The 16544-nt window shown below is 39.2% G+C and overlaps 1 protein-coding gene across 1 annotated transcript in view; it reads right to left on the bottom strand.

Moving 5' to 3' along the window:
• Mroh2b (maestro heat like repeat family member 2B) overlaps positions 1 to 16544 on the bottom strand; it is a 62249-nt gene that overhangs the window by 30455 nt on the left and 15250 nt on the right. The window contains exons 12-22 of the mRNA XM_033760720.1: positions 15530 to 15652; positions 14062 to 14175; positions 12405 to 12561; positions 12213 to 12253; positions 11426 to 11567; positions 10883 to 10926; positions 9095 to 9202; positions 6255 to 6371; positions 3053 to 3160; positions 2368 to 2520; positions 19 to 45 (exon numbers count right to left, since the gene is read on the bottom strand). Of these exons, the coding sequence (XP_033616611.1) occupies positions 19 to 45; positions 2368 to 2520; positions 3053 to 3160; positions 6255 to 6371; positions 9095 to 9202; positions 10883 to 10926; positions 11426 to 11567; positions 12213 to 12253; positions 12405 to 12561; positions 14062 to 14175; positions 15530 to 15652 (1134 nt within the window). The remainder of the gene's footprint in view (positions 1 to 18; positions 46 to 2367; positions 2521 to 3052; positions 3161 to 6254; positions 6372 to 9094; positions 9203 to 10882; positions 10927 to 11425; positions 11568 to 12212; positions 12254 to 12404; positions 12562 to 14061; positions 14176 to 15529; positions 15653 to 16544) is intronic.

A 16544-nucleotide genomic window follows, 5' to 3' on the forward strand; every position in this document is an offset into this window, starting at 1 on the left:
ATATCTATCATTTCATACCTTATTCATCACAGACATGCCCAGAACCTGAAAATTAAAAGCAAAAGCAGGTACTCAGTAGGAGCAGCCAGAGAGATCCCCAGCCCAAGGACCCACCCAACATCTTCGAAGGAGAGCTGTGAGTGGGATCTGGCCAAGGTAGGTGTGTAGCTGTTTACTTCCTCCCCTGTTTTAACAGTGAGAGCTTGCACCCCAGCAGGTGAGTCAGGAGTGAGCTACAGAAGCCAGGATGAAGTTGACAATGCTCAGGTTTCCAGCTTTCACAATCAGTTTAAAGGGCTTTTACTGGGCTTTGGTGAGGAAAAAGGGTAAAGGCTCTTGGAGGTGAAAGTAACGAAAAGTTACACAGTGAAGTCACAGGGCCAGTGACTCTGGAACTATGAGTCCAGTCAGATCTGTTATAGTGCTATAATGTTGAAAATGCAAACTTGTTCCAATGAGAATGATACATGTGGAATATTTTCCGCGTGTACCAATTCGTATTTGCTTATGTTTAGTTTCGCTGGTGAAAGGTGTGCAGTTGAATTGAACTGGTAAGAATACACAAAACTGACTGCACATGCCTTGCAGACATCTACCTGTCACCCCAGTTTACTCTGTGCTGCGAGCCACCACCACCGTATCCGGTACTGCAGTTTTCTGTTGGACTTCAGGAAACCCCTCTTCCACTGTGCCATAATGCACAACATTTACAACTGGCTTCAGGTGTTTCAAGGAAAAGTGCTGTTTTATTTGGTATTCTGTATTTTTATTTTAAAAGTAACTCTCATCTATTTTTATGTGCGTTTAGTACTCTGGGTTCTCTTCAGATCGTATACATCTTTCACCTTAAATGTGTCTTTAGACAGTCTCACTACGTAGCTTAGGCTGGCCTAGAACTCATAATGATTTTCCTGAGTCAGCCTCCTGAGTGCTTGGATTACAGGCATCATCACCCTGCCTGGCTAAAAGTATACAATTATCTTTATCTTGCTCCTTTTTAAAAATTTCTGTGGTAAGTTTCCTCAAGGATTGACTACCACAAAGCATCTTTTATTATTTTTTTAAAATTCTCATTATTGCTCATTAGATTTGGGAGCAACAGAATCAGCCCCCGAAGACTGTGTTGAAAATACGGATTCAATGATTCAGTCCACAAAGACTGAGTTATTAGGCATCTTTATTTTTAACAGGCTGTTCAGGCAGTTTTCATGCGTCTAAAGTGTGAGAATCACTGTCCCAAGACTTTCACTTCTAGTTGCTGATATCTAAGGTTCTATGAGCTCCCTGTGAGTCCGTTCTTCTTTCATGTGTATGGGAATAAATGTCAAGAGCACATATGGGTAAAACATGTGGTTTTCAGAGACACGGAGGAGGAGATAAAGGAGCTTCAGGTGCAGTTGCCAACATCTCAGTGCAGACGATACAAGGAGAGAAGTAGATGTTCACATCATCAGTGAAAGGTCCCCCGCCATACCTGCCTGTAGAGAAAAACTGCTCACGAACTTTTAAAGCATACAGATTTCTAGATGCCTTCCAGGACCCGCCTACTCAGTCTTTCTGGAAGATCACTCTGGGAAGCTATCTTTTAACTTCATCCCTCGATGAGTCCTTGGTAGCCAAATGTGAGCAAAGTTGTTTTGAATCTATCCTATGTATGAAGCAGTCTATTAAAGAAACGAAGTGCTTTGGAGAACAGAAATGGCCAGATGAATGCCAGTTTAGTTCTGCGGCCCTGAAGCTGGAATGTTCTTGTTTGACAGGTACCAAGGAGGTTCAGGGTGGATGAGGTGCAAGTGGAGGGGAAAAATATTGCAGGGTGAGGTGACTGACCATTCTGAGGAATGACACGTCTTATTCACTTGAAATATATATGATGCCACCTAATTATATGTGACACACTGTCCTAAGTGGTTTACAGATATTATCATATAGAAAGTTAAACAACTACCATTGAGTAGCACTTCTGAAACTGTTATAGGGAAGTACTAAGCCAGCTGTGTTCAAGTAGGACATGAGCAATCATTTCAAGTTCAGACAAGGCTGAGATCACCATGGATACAGCTGATCTGAGATGGCATCACAAGAGTTAGGAGACGCACTGTCCAAGGTCTTAGGAAGGAAATAAGTTCATTGACCTTACGTCTTCATAGTAAATATTTCTGTTTGTATGCATTCTCAGTTCCCAAACACACTAGGTCCTACATATCTTCTTAATCTCTTTCTTTTTTTCTTTTTCCTTCTCTTCTCTTCCCTCCCTCCCCCACTGCTTGTAATCACTGAGCCTGAAGATGCTGAAGACTGGACCCTTGCAAGGTTTGGGAACCCAGGCTTGGAAACTGAGGCAGCCCTGTGAGGGGCAGGCGTTACCTGAGAGCCCTGGCTATAAAGATACAGGACTTGGACCATGATGTCCTGATGAAGACTGGTGAGAAGTTCCCGTCTGGGGGCATGGAGGGCCACAGCGCCGTAGATTACTATGATGTCAGTCTTGGTCAGGCTCTTTTTCCCGGAAAAAATGCTCTAAAGGCCAAGAGAGGGAGATAAAAATAATGTGAACTATGACTTCCTTTTTTCTCTTATGCGTATTTTCCTAATCCTGTGGCTCACTATACGATTTAAGAAACTGGACTGGATGATTGAAAGGAATCTAAAGCTGACATACTCTTAATTATACCAACATAAACAGCCAGGACCTTCATCAAGTCATCAGATAATAGAGGTAACTATGGGAGGCTTTTAAATTTCCAGTTGGATCCCTCCTCTAGGGGAGGCGGAGTATACACAAGGGAAGCTGTGCAGGAGGCCTGTGCAGGTAGTGGCCAGAAAAACACAGGCACACATGGGGCTCCTTAGGACCTTCCAGGTGAGCATTGTTGAGTGGCTTTGTTATACAGCTGACTGTCCAACAGAGCCTTGGCTTGAACCATTTTGACATGGAATAAGGACCTGCAAACAGGAGAGGGAATAATATGGAGAAAGGGTATTCGCTGAAGAAGTTGTATTGTTTGTCTGTGTACTGACGGAGCACTTTACAGAAGATGATTCTTTTTACCTTGCATCGATTCATAAAAAACTTTTCCTCATCTTGGAATGTTTTAAGAACTTTTAAGACGGTATCCAAGTGATTCTCAGCACAGCATCCTAAAATAGATGCTACTCCCTGAAATCAGAAAAAGCATGAGATTTTGAATATGACTGGTTTTATTTTTCATTCGACGTCTATTTATTCAGTGCTTGTCACATGCCAGGCGCTCTTCTGGGTGTTGGGGATGCAGTGGTGAACAGATCACATCAAACTCCCTGCCCCTGTGGAGTGTGCATCTGGGGGAACTGCCAGGGAAGCAGTGGGGAAGTGAAACAAGCAAACACGTAAATTCAGTGAGCATGTCAATGCAGAGCAGGCCTGATGGTGGTAGGTGCGACAGAGAGAAGAAAAGTGGGGAAATAGACCAGCTGGTGAGGACGGGGGGAGGTTGGAAATGTAAACGGGATGTTCAGAGACGCACTCATGAGCATGGTAACATTGAGCAGAGCCCTGAAATAAGTGAGAGTCTGTGAAGAAGAGTTTCAAACGGAAAGTAAGTGCAGTATCCCTGAGGTCCACTGGAGACGGTCAAGTGGATAATCATAGAGGAGATCAGCGCAAGATGAGGTTAGACAGAAAGTGGAGCTAAGTGTTAGTGGAGCTTTTGGGTTTGTAATCTTAGATGGGAAGCCAGTGGAGGTTTCAGTTGACTGATATTTTTATTTCATTTATTTACTCATTTGAAAGAAGTTTTATTCTTACCAGATAATGAGTGCACACAGATTTATGGGTATAATGTGACATTTCAATAGCAGTATGCATTATGGGATGATCAAATCAGGCTGATTATCCTATTCATTGTCTCAAATACTGTTAGTTTCTTTTGAAGAGAACATTTAAAAACTCATTCTCCCTAGCTATTTTGAAGTATAGTTATTACTAGCTATACAGACTGGTATCTTAAAGGATCACTGTGCTGATGAAATGTTATTGCCTCTTAAGTGGTTGGGAATCTTGAGAGCTGGTAGCTCTTGTTTGTGCTCCGAGGTTAAATTACTATGTGCCCACGCTTTCCCCTCCCTGCCTCTCTTGTGCAAAGCCGATTTCACTGCAGTACTTTTGTTGTGATTCATGTTATGCCTCATCAGATTGCAGTTTGTTCATGCATGCTATTAGATTATATTTGGTTGCACAATCCTAATATGATAATCCATAGATTAGACATCACCAAGGTCTCAGCCAGCACTGTTCTGAGTTCTCAGATATTGTGTTATAATCCCCGTTATACTTTAGATAAATAAAAGTCTCATTTGTTAAGAGGTAGGATCATGGAAGCACTGCACTTATTAGCGGATTAATCTATTGATGAATTCATAGCTGAAATAGGCTGAGGAGGGAGGGGTTTGAATGGAGGGGTACGTCGTTGGAAGTGTGACCTGGAAGTTGTGTGAATGGGGTCCCCCATTTTCCTAGATAACAAGGGTTGAACACCTTTCCCCATCACCCTTCCACCATGCCATTTTTGCCTTGGAGCCAACAAGTCGTGGACTGAACTCTCTGACACTGTGAACTAAAATAAACTTCTCCTCTTTTAAAGTGCAGGTGTTGAGTATTTTGTTTCAGCGATGCTAAGTTACTAGCACACCTCCATCACCAGAAGATGTTTGGAACAACCCTTTGAATCCCCGTTGCCTCAGATCCATATGCCACTTGGTTACGTTCTAAGACATAAATGCTCTGATTCTTTTATTCTATTTGTACTCTCATTCCATAATTGTCTGGGTTTATTTCTCTTCCAGCTTACCTTCCTAAATTCTCCTTCCCCCATGTTTTCTACTCTGTGACCCACTCTGCAACAGTATATTGTACTGTCATTCAATTCTGGCAAAACCCATGGCCAGGATACACTGACCCTCCAGTTTACCTAGCATCTGGTGTGCTGGGTGCTGCCAGAAAATAAGTGATGCCCCAGAAAACCAGCACCAGTTTCTGGTTTCAACTTCAGCTGGACCCTCAAATTGACGCAGATGTCCCACTGCTTCTACTTCATCAGTCCTTTCTCCCCAGAAGAGAACCTCAAAGTTGCAACTTCAAACTCAAATTTTCCCCTCACCTGGAACTGCTCACCATGATACACTGTACATAAACACTGCTAATCAGGTGGGTTCTGATTTTTCCCTTGGTGGTCCCTGAGTGCTATAGATAGCATCTTGTAGAGCCAAGACTTGAATCTAGCTATTCTGATGCTGCCATTGGAACTCTAGTCTTATATGATGGACAGAGTCATGTGTAGGAGCTTGAAAGTCAGTTAGTCTCAGTGAGAATGACAAAGCCATTTGTCAACACTTTACTCACCTGAGGTCAATTTCCTAAGTGACTCAAGCTCATGGGACACTCAAGATTGTGAAGGTATGTTGCTTACGATTTGTCACACTGTATCTCTGGATGGATGTCATAATTTTTCTCTGTGAAACCCTCAAGCTAAATGAGGCCCTCCCTAGACACTTGTATCTAAAACAAATTCACTTTGTTTCCTAGTCTACAACAGAACTACAAGTTGAGGACATGGTGTTAGACACAGCACTAAGAGCAATATCTGAGGAGAACAAGAGAAACAATACCAACACAGAAATAGTTTCAAAATTGAAGTTTAGTCATTTCTCCTATTGAATGTAAATCCTATAGTGTCTGAGGAGAGATATAACATCCTGCAAGATTTAAAAAAATACTAGTGGTCTCTATTAACTCAGGGGATAATTGTTTTGGCCTGCTTATTTTTAATACAATCCTCTTTTCTGCATAGTTATGTATGGTCTACAGCCCATACTTGACAGGGAATGAGTGAAAATACTCCACAAGAGCCCTCCTGGTTGCACTCATAGTCTCAGCAAGTTGAAAAACTATGTTCTTAAAGCTTTTGTCAGCTTGTAAATTCAGTGAATTAGATGGTCATGATTACGCTTTAAGTTATGAAGCTCACGTGAAAATATATCAAGGATGATCTTATGGAATAAGAATGTTTACAATGGGTTTTCCAGTATTTTAAAACCTTGGCTTAAATGAAATATCAATATTTAAATAGGGGAAACTCATTTTTCCCAAAATGTTTCTGTTGGACTCTTCTGAATGTATTCATGAGTAATTTTGGTTAGATAAAGGTTGTCACAGGTTTCATGGATAGGATTAACAATCACCATCTTAACAGGAAATTGAAAGCAAAGGGTCCCACCTGTCTTTGGTCCCCTAGTCGGCTGGGAGCAATCAGATACTCCTTAATCTGTGAGCTTACAAAGTCTTTATCTCGGCAGGATGCTAAAGTGGTTCCCAAAGCCTTCCAAAGAAATTTCTGGAAAACAAGTGATGGATAACAGAATTTTAAAGGGTGAGAAGCAAGACTCTGATGGAAAGGGGAAGGCATTAAAATAGTCAACTGAAGGAAAGAAACTTGGAGGACTTAATAACTCCTTAATAGCCATGAACATCACATATTACTTCTTTTCATTTGTACTTCTTTCCCCCAGCTATGTCTCATATCAGAGCTTTTCTTCTGTGTTCCACTATACCTTGTCCCCTACCATTATAATATCCTTCATTACTTGTTATAATTTTTCTTTTTTTTTTTGTCTCTATGCTCAGAATTTGGGTTCTCAGTAGTTAAGGGTCTTATTCATTATGATAGTGCATAGTTCCTGATAGCTAATAAGTGCTTAAGAAATAAACATGCCATATGAGAAAAAGGATTATTTTCAAGATGGCTTTGATTAGTTGTCTACTGTTCAAATCTTTCATATCTTTATAATATCAGCTGAGCATCTCCTTAGGATTTCCAGCTCTGTCACATGTAGAAGAGAAAACTGGGAAATAGCTCATTCATTTCAAGGATTCTGAAAGATTGTAGGGTTGTAGCTATTAACTGGGTATCATTGATTAGAGGAGTATCAATGGATCTGAAAGAAAGGTTAGTAGAAACAGAGGAAGCAAAATTAGTTACTTCTGGAGAAATTGTGCAAGCCAGTCTGACTTGGGATGAGAGGTCACATAAAGCGATGAACGGTGGAGCTCCTCCTGTGATTTCAGCTATGAGAGTGAACACAACGGATCAGAGTGATAATCTGTGTAGGTAGCACCCACACTTGGTTATTCAGGAGCAAAGCCCCCAACTGTAATGCAATTATAACAAGCAAAATTGTGTTTGACACAAAAGTAAATGGTAATTAGGAGCAAGAATGCTAGGTTGTATTTAATGCCATTCTGGGAGAAGGACTGGAAAGAAGTCTGGAAAAGTCTTGTGCTGCAGAGAAACACTGATTTCAGGAAGAGGGAAATCTGACTTACATGGAGGAAGTTAGTTTCAGTGCCTCCCAGTCCTACTGACCCATTGCTTCTCTGCTGATTCTCATTCATTGCATTTTTTTTTTTTTGCACTGGGAATAGGTGCAGAATCAGGAACATAGTACCAGCATAAAAAGTGTCTGGATGCAAGAATAAAAGTCTTTCTACCCTACTTCTATTCATTTCTCCTTACTGGGAGCATTGCAGTTCCTTCTATCAAGAAAGATTAAAAAAGATAAAGGAAGACATTTATTTTCCCAGATTTTGGGCTGGTTTGTGATGTGCTTTGGCCAAGAGAAAGTGGCAAAAGTGATTTATGCCATCCCTGAAACTATACTTCATATGTTTTTGTTACTACCATGAAGGCAAATCTCAGGTAGTCTGCCAGAGAATGAGAAACTACAAGGAGCAGACTCAAACTGCCCAAAGTAAGACTATCATATACCAGTCTGCCAACCTCCAGTGCATACCATGAGCCCAGTTCACAGGAGAAGAATGTTATTCTTGGCCCATCCCATCCCATCTCAAATAACTGAACTGAAAATCTGTGAACTAAATATGAGGCTATTATTTTAAGCCAACAGGAGTAGCTTGTTGTATAGCAAAAGCTATTGGTACATTCTTACTTTACCTGTATTCCATACAAGGGGTGAGAGTCATCGAGGCAGCTCATCGCTTAAATTTCTCTGTCTACTCACACCACTGTCCTGGAGTAGTTTTGATGATATGGAAGCTGTTGGATGAATGGCAATATGTGGGGTGCACAGGGAAAGTTTGTGTGCTAAGAAGATGAGGCAGTGTACATGAAATCTTAATGTGTGTCCTCAGGCTTGGCAGATCAGTCTGGAGAATCAGTACTCTGTACCAAATCTGAGAGCCAATCAGTGGTAGGAATTTCAAAAATTACACAGGAGAGCTGAAGGTTAACAATGAATAATTTCTTAGAAAAAACACTTAGCATTGGAACTGATGAAATGTAAGAAATGTTTTTCCAGGAAAATAAATTTATGAAGGATACTAGCATCATAATGACCACAATCAAAGCTACTTTTATACTGACCACATATGTTGTGCCAACCACTTCACCAGGAGCTTTTTTATACTTTATCTACTGACCCTCATTACACTACAACCTCGATGGGGTGAGTATTGTCTCTATTTTAAAGGTGAAGATGTTGAGAATTCAGGGAGTTTAAATAGTTTCCTTTAGGCTAAATTAGCAGCACACACTGCATTGACACCCTGTTTAAGATGAAAGTCTACAAAGCAGACCGTTATGGAGTGGTCATTTGGAGATAGAGGAAAGGAAGACTGATTTTGAGCACTCTTTTACCTCTAAGCTTTTGTTATCTGTGGCATATTATTTCTGGTAGCCAGCGTCACAAGACCAGAATAACACAAAGTTAAAACAAGCTGACCTTAGACCAATGTTGTGACAAAGACAGCTCTTTGCCTCTTTGAATGCATTCGCCTTCCTTCCCTGGAAAAGAGCCTGCGAAGTTTAGTCAGACACATCTATCCTATCCCAGCCTTGCTTGCAGAAAGATGTGGCCTTACGAGCTGGTTTGGGACAAAGTTGAGGATAAAAGGAGATAATACTCAACATTCAGTAACTGTTCTTAGAAAGATTAGCTTCTGTTTTTCTATTTCTCATGCTTTTTGTTGGCAGTGTAGTCAAGATGGAGCTTTGTAGCACAAAGTACTGTAGATGCGACAGTCCCTTAGCAGAAAACCAACCTTCTCAATGGAGGTGTTGCTGTAACTGTTCATCTGCTGGTTGAAATCTCGACTCAGTTGAATGGTCCAGGTTGTGTCATTGATCTTCCACAAGGATTCTTTGAGCAACTGTTGTAGGAAGTGAAAGTTAGATATAAGTGTGGCTGTTTAATGTGCTTTCTTGTACTTATTTTTGCAAGCTTATCTTTTAATAGCATTAATATATATTAAATGGGATTATCCCCTTCCCCATAAAATAACTGGTCACTGAAATTTTCTTTATTAGTTTATTTTAAAAACTGTTTTCTGGTATATTCTGAACTTCCATTAACAATTAAAGGTATAGAATATAGAAATAACTCTACGTAAGTACTTTCTGTTTCCCTTCTTAAATAAATAAATAAATAAATAAAACACTGAGAGTTAAAGTACAAAGTACTCCAAACTGAAACTTATATTGAAGGTAGCACTTTTCAAATGTGCTAGATTTGGGAAAATTTCACTTGATATTGTTAGTTTGGCTTATTATATACTTTAAAAATACATACATGGAATAGTTTCATTTTTAAATTTAATTAATTAATTAATTTTTGGTACCGGGGATTGAACTCCAGTCTTTGCGCTTGCAAGCCAGGCCACCAAACCACTGACTAAATCCTCGGCCCCCATGGAATAGTTTTAAAATAAAGAACTAAATGTCCTGAACAACCAGTTAGATGTTCCAGCACATTTCTGCACATTAGTATGTAAATATTTCTAGCTTCACTAGTTGTTCTAAGTCAGGGTCACAATCGGTTTCTTAATGTCTGTCCTTCATCATTAAACAAGACAGAAAAAGATATTTTTGTCTTTTTGGAGAACAAAGCCCATGGCAATTTTTAAAAGCAACATTTCTCCTATATTTTCTCCCCTTTAAGGTTAGAAAAAAGACCCTTAGTATCGAGGCTGGTGAAAAATTTTGTATGTATTTTTAAAAGAGGAGCTCATCAAATGGGTCTATTAAAGAAAATAAATTAAATAAACTTGGAAAGTTAAGGGAAGAAGTCAGTTCTGTAAAAGAGAAACTAGAACTCTAAAGACTAGAAGAAACTATTTTGAAGGTTTTCTGCTAGAGAAAAACAAAAGAAACTTCTTTCAAGTGAACAATTTTAAAATGGTAGCAGGAATTCTGAGAGAAGGAGGGAAATATCAGGGAAGTATACAAGAGGTGATCTTAGAATCAAGGACCAGCCTGATAGAACAGTCACTTTTGGCTTTAATGATGGAAAACAATCGCTCACGGGAGTCCCTAAAAACATGACAGTTCTCAGAAATCCTGTTTCTAAAAGTGGTGGTGAATGGAGGAGGGGATGCTGTGGGAAAGTCACTGAAAATTAATTATGTCACTGAAAATTAACAATAAACTTTTACGTAGCTGGCTTATGAACTGAAATCCTACTCTTTTAAAAGCTCCGTGCTCATGAACTACTTGACACGTAGTTTCCCAAAATTGAACTCTTTTGTTGCTTCCTGCCTGCAATTTACCATTTCTGGGATTTGGCACTGCTTCTGACCCTGTTGAGTTGTACAGGTACAAAAGGTTTGTGTATGAGAGAAGACTAAGTATTGCAATTCATGTTATGGTGATTTAAAGAGCACCATCCTTAAGAAAAATCACTTCCAGCATGCTAGCCCTTTTCCCAAGTAAAAAAGTATGGTTCACTGCCCTTTGGAATCTGCTTCTTCTGTTGTTAATCTAGTTGTCAAGAGAGGCAGCTTTGGCTTATTTTTCCATCCATCAGTAACGATTGATCTAGAAGACACCCTTACCTGAAGCAGCATAGTTTCCCACAGCACCATATTAGCATTCTTTCCTGGAAATAAAAATTGTTAAGAGTGACTACAGATAACCAAGACTCAAATTCTCCACTTTAGGCCCCCAGTGGATGGTGGAGTTTCATTTCAAGCTTTCTGCATGCTCAGAGTGGTTATTTGAGGTGAAATTTACTATGTGGGCAATTTTAATGTGCTTGTCAGGTGGAGACACAATTTTAAATCAGTGGCAAAAATTGTGGGTTTTTGTTATTAATTTCAGAAATAAGGAATGAAATGATCATATTTTAGTGCTTTATTATGAATGAGTAATGTCAAAAAGTTTAGGTACCAGAGAAAGATCAAAGCAAAAGTAAAAGTTCTTGCAAAGCAAATTCTCCACTGAGTATTGAGAGAGAAATAGAATATAAGGAATCAAGAAAAAAAAATGTATACCGAGTTTATAGTTTGATTGCCTAACATGAATAATAATGACATTATACAGAGAAATCCTTATTTCCTTGCCTCCTTGGATAAAGACCTGACTCCACTCCCTTGTACCTTCCATAGACTGCAGAAGAACAGGTATGTGTGTTTTCCACAGGTCTATCAATTTAGGGTGAATCATCTCAGGCACTATCTTCAAAAGCCCAATCGCACCAGCCCCACATAATTTCCCTAAACTGGCAAGCACAGATATTACCTGAAGGATGGAAGAGAAAAATGATTAACAATTTTAGAGGTATTTAGAAGACCCACCTCCCTTGATTTTGTCATTGTTCCAAATTTCTAAATTGGATAACCCTTTAATAAATCATCATAACAAAGTTAATATTTAGACAGTCATCCTAGTTTTTCCCCCTCAAAGGTAAAAAATATATATATATACATAGAAACAAACCACAAAAAAAAGTGGAAAAAACCCAAACCTTAGATATCTCTACAAATAAATATACATGGAGGAAGAGTTTGAAGAAATGATTGTGTGGCCAAAAGAAAACAAACAAATAAATAAGAAAGAAAGAAAGAAAGAAAGAAAGAAAGAAAGAAAGAAAGAAAGAAAAAGAAAGAAAGAAAGAGCACACAATCAATGTGGAATTTGTTTAATGGTAATTAAGGCTGAGATTCATTTCATACTTTAAAAGCATAACATTTAGCAAATATTTCAGAATGAGAAGGTAATCTTGCCAGTATATTCAACAGAGTCATTTGTAGAGTAGAAAATTATTTGCTATTTTAGTCTTTCTTTTGGCTTGGAGTATTTATGCATTTTATTAGCATTTTATTTTGAACTGAACTATCCATATCAACTAAAACTTATCGTATACGTTGGTTCTTTGTAACTCACCAGAAGCCTGGCCAGTAGCTGCTGTGGTGAAGGTAGTTTCACTAAAAAGAGAAAACAATTTTTATCATCACTGTAGGGGCTAGAAAATTTCTGATTGGGTTTAGTGTAAGATCAAAGCATGGTAGACTTTCTGGAAATGAGTGTTTTGCAACTGTAATAGAAAAGTGCTGTTTTGTTTGTGAGTGTACAAACCAGCTCCTGGAGAGAGGACAAGGGCTGTGGACTCTGTGACACTGTGCTTCTTCCTCTCCTCTGCCATAATCAGGATTCTGATAATATTGAATAGGTAATTCAGAGTTCCTGTATATTCTTCAGGTACCACAAAAGTAAGGATTCTTGGCCATAGCACCTGTGGGAAACAAAGTGAAGACGTAGGGATTACTTATTGTTTTCCATGACTTCTCCCTAATCTTCTCTATGCGTTTCTGATTTAGAAACTTTTTCTCATTGTTATAATTTCACATTTTGAGTCAAAATGAGATAATTAAATAAAATCTCTGCACAGTACATTCATTTTCATGCAAACTGTTGGTCACTGTTTCTCCCTGGGGTTTGTTCCTGAAATTTGAGGCAAGACAATCTTTTCATTGTGAGAAATAGTTCCAGACACTGTTGGAAATTTATCATCCCTAAGTTCTAGTATTCCTTCTGTCAATGTGATAACTGAAAATGTTCCATAGATTACCTGAAACTCCGAGGTTGAAGTGAAACTGCCTCCCAGAAAGTGCCTGGGAGAGCATGGTGAATGGGCTGCTGGGATTCTGTGTTTCAGCTTCTGGAGGTGTGGCATATCTGTTGCTTGTTTAGTCAGAATATTCTCTTGTGGGAAAACTTGATGTTGAAGCCTTGGTGTCAACTTGGACTTTTTCTCTTTTCTCTATCACCTGCATTTCATCACCAAACAGAGTTCCTTTCATGGTAAAACCTTCCCTGCCCTTTCATGTTTCATTCCTAACATGACTCTGCTGCAGTGTCCAGCATCGGATCTGCTACACATCTCTTTGCCCTTATTTTAATTGTATATTAGTATATAAACACCTACAACTATCATTTTCAATGCTTAGCTCTCACTTAAACTTTTCACTGGCTCATCAACCACAAACTTTAGCATTCCACATCCTTTAGAGTTTGCCTCTAATTTTACTTCTTCTCATTCAGAAGATTTCGGTCTTCAGTGTGCATCAGAAATATGGGACTTGGTGGTAGACTTGTGGGCCTTATGTTTGTATATGCTGATTCTCAGTTATGTGGACTGGAAATCTGTACTGGAAATAAATATTGCAGATAATTCAAGAACTGCATACTATACTAGATGGAACATCTGATCCAATTATACTGGGTGATTGTTGCTTGTCTCCTGAAAGTGCTGTGTACTTCTGGCCACTAAAATCATTTCTCAAGTTATTTGAAGAAAAATAAATACGGAATCCATGGATCCTCCTCTTCAGGTGTAGATTAATTAGGATCCAGTGAGTCCTCAGCATGGGTGTTTTTAGTGCCTTCCCAGATGAGTAGGGAAAGTTTGGCACTAATTGCATTATACCCACCACTTACTACTCAATATTTTTAAATTGGTTATGGGAAGAAGAAAAATAATATATTAAGGTGTTTATAAACTGTTATATACTATCCAGTTGTAAGTAGTGTGTATTAATTATCTTAATGATTAAATTAATTAATTTGTTGTGCATTTGTGAGAAACTATTATGTGCTGGATCCTGGGCATCATGACACATTTCCTCAAATCAGAGCACAATAAACTGATGACATGGGCAGAACCAACTTACGTCTTTACTCCTGAGCGGGCAGGTGATCAAAGTAACTATGAGTGGTGACAAAAGGACCCTACCTGAGGCATTCCAATCACCAGTGGGTCCAATGTTTTTAAGACTTGGAGGCTTGTATCTTGAACAGATTTCTCTCCCTGTTCATCTTCTGGGGAGTTAGTTTTCACTGGTTTCTCCTTTAAGAAAGACGAAACAGGCAAAAATAATCCTTAATGTTGGTTTCTCTAACCTTACTTAGATCTGTTCTCAGACACAGGAGTATCTCACCTAAAACCGCTCCCCACATCTAGGGATCTTGGTCTCCTATATAAAATCCCTATTTGAAAGGGCTCCTCGAAGGGATAGGTTGGAAAATATTCCACTAGGTGAACTAGAAAAGCAAAAGTACTGAGAACATTTGAGTTGCAGACATTCTCTCTCTCCTTCTGGCCTTTGCCATTTTCTTCAGGACTAAAATTTTCAAAGTGTTGCTTCTTAGTGGAGTGGACTGTAATTTCATTTCTGGTAAGTTGCTAAGATGGATAAGATCTTATGCATGTGGCTTTCATCTATAGGAAGCTGACTGCAGCTGCTATGGTCTAGATGTTTGTGTCTCCCCAAATTCTTAGGTTGAAATTCTAACCTGTAAAGTGTATTAGGCAGTGGAGTCTCTGAGAGGTGAAAACAGCCTTCCCTTCTGTTTGGGATCAGCGCCCTTGAGATTTCAGAGAAACAGCTAGCTCTCTGCTTGTTTGAGAACACGTGAGAAGGCACCATCTGTGAGGGAGCATAGCCTCAGCAGACACAGACTTCCCAGCCTCAATGATTATTAGGAATACATGAATGCTTATAAGCCATACAGTTTATGACCTTTTTGCTTTAGCAGCCCAAGTGGACCAGACAGCAGTGCGGTAGGTACAGCCTCTTTTCTTCTGCAAAACAATCCATTGTCTCCGCCCCGGTCGGAATCATCCCTCCCTAAATTTGGAGGTTGGTTTACCTCCTCAGAGAAAATGGTGATTTAACCTAACTTGTGTGTATTGTAGGATAGAAGGGCTATTAGTGAGAGGAAACTAGGAAACCAAGAGAACTGAAGACTGAGATTCTCTTCCTACCCCCTCCCTGCCCCCTCTCCCCCTCCTTCCTCCTCCTCCTCCTTCTTTTTCTTCCTCCTCCTTCCTTTTCTCCTTATCCATTCTCCTCCTTCTCCTTCTTTTTGCCTCTCCTCCTCTCCTCCACCACCTCTCATCCCCACCTTTATTTTATTTTTTTTGTAGCACTGGGCGTTGAATCCGGGGCCTTCACACTGAGCTACATTCCCAGCACTTTTTAATTTTTTTAAATTTTGAGATAAGATCTTGTTAGGTTGCTAAACTGCCCCGGTTTAACTCAAACATGCGATCTTCCTACCTCAGACTCATAGAATGCTGGAATTACAAGCATCTGTTACTACACCCTACTGAGTTCAGTCATTTTTTAGAAGCCCAGTTGAGTCAACTGCACTTTTTGCAGCACAACACTCAAAACTGTAACTGTAGTCTCCGTTCGTACCAGCTTCCTGCTGGACGCTGCAAACTGGGCGAAGACGTAATCAATCAAGGGCCATCCTTCCCGAGCTTCAATGTAGGACTTTTCACACATGGTCTGGATAAGGAGAAGGGTAGAAGTCCTAACCTGGAGCAATAGCAATGCAAGAGCAACATTATATGTTTGGCAGGTTAGAAATTTATCTTTTCCTATTTTATAACCTTCATGAAATGTTCAAAGGTGGGAGTGTAAATTGAGAAAAATTGCAATAAATAGATGGAGTAGGAAGTGACTTTCACAGTCCTGGAAATTCCTCTTTTTAACCAAACTCTTTGTATTTATCTCCAAAAATATATCTTCTCTCATATAATATGATGTATTCATAACATTGGGCTAAAATACTGTTTCACATTAAAAAGTACTCAATAAAGATTGAACTCTAGATCCACAGCTGCTTATTCACAATTTTGAAATCCAAACAACTCTAAAAACTAGAATTTTTGTTTCTTAAATCTGGTGCAAACTTATTTGAGGGTGAAACTCCAATGGAATTATCTGCATTTTAAAGCTACTTGTAGTCTACTTCTGTGTAAGGTGGAGTCTGTATTTTTTGGGGAGGGCAGAAATATCAATGGGTTTTGATTCTGGGTTACTAACACAGTAATATCTTTCTGAAATCTGAAAATTAGGGACTATGACTAGGAATTAGAAAGAAATGCTATAAACTTGTATTATAACATTTTTAATGCTTTTGTTTAAATTTGTTTGTTAGATTGCTTCCCTACAGGACAGACAGCTAAGACCCAACTTTTAGAACACAGCTATGTGGTGGCCAAAGCATAAAGGTTCCAAGTAGTCTAAGTTAGGAAGAAAAAGTAAAAGGGGAGATCAAAATATATGGTGAATGCTTAAATGAAGAAGAAAATTATAGTAAAGACATATTGCCATGAATCCTCCTAAAAATACTCCCCCTCACTTTGAAATCTTATCCTGTTTTTCTTGCCACTTTCTGAAGCAGTTCTGGAAGTCCTCCTCAGCA

Source organism: Fukomys damarensis, unplaced genomic scaffold (genome assembly GCF_012274545.1).
Source record: "Fukomys damarensis isolate Sample0158 unplaced genomic scaffold, DMR_v1.0_HiC HiC_scaffold_1, whole genome shotgun sequence".
Classification (NCBI taxonomy): domain Eukaryota; kingdom Metazoa; phylum Chordata; class Mammalia; order Rodentia; family Bathyergidae; genus Fukomys; species Fukomys damarensis.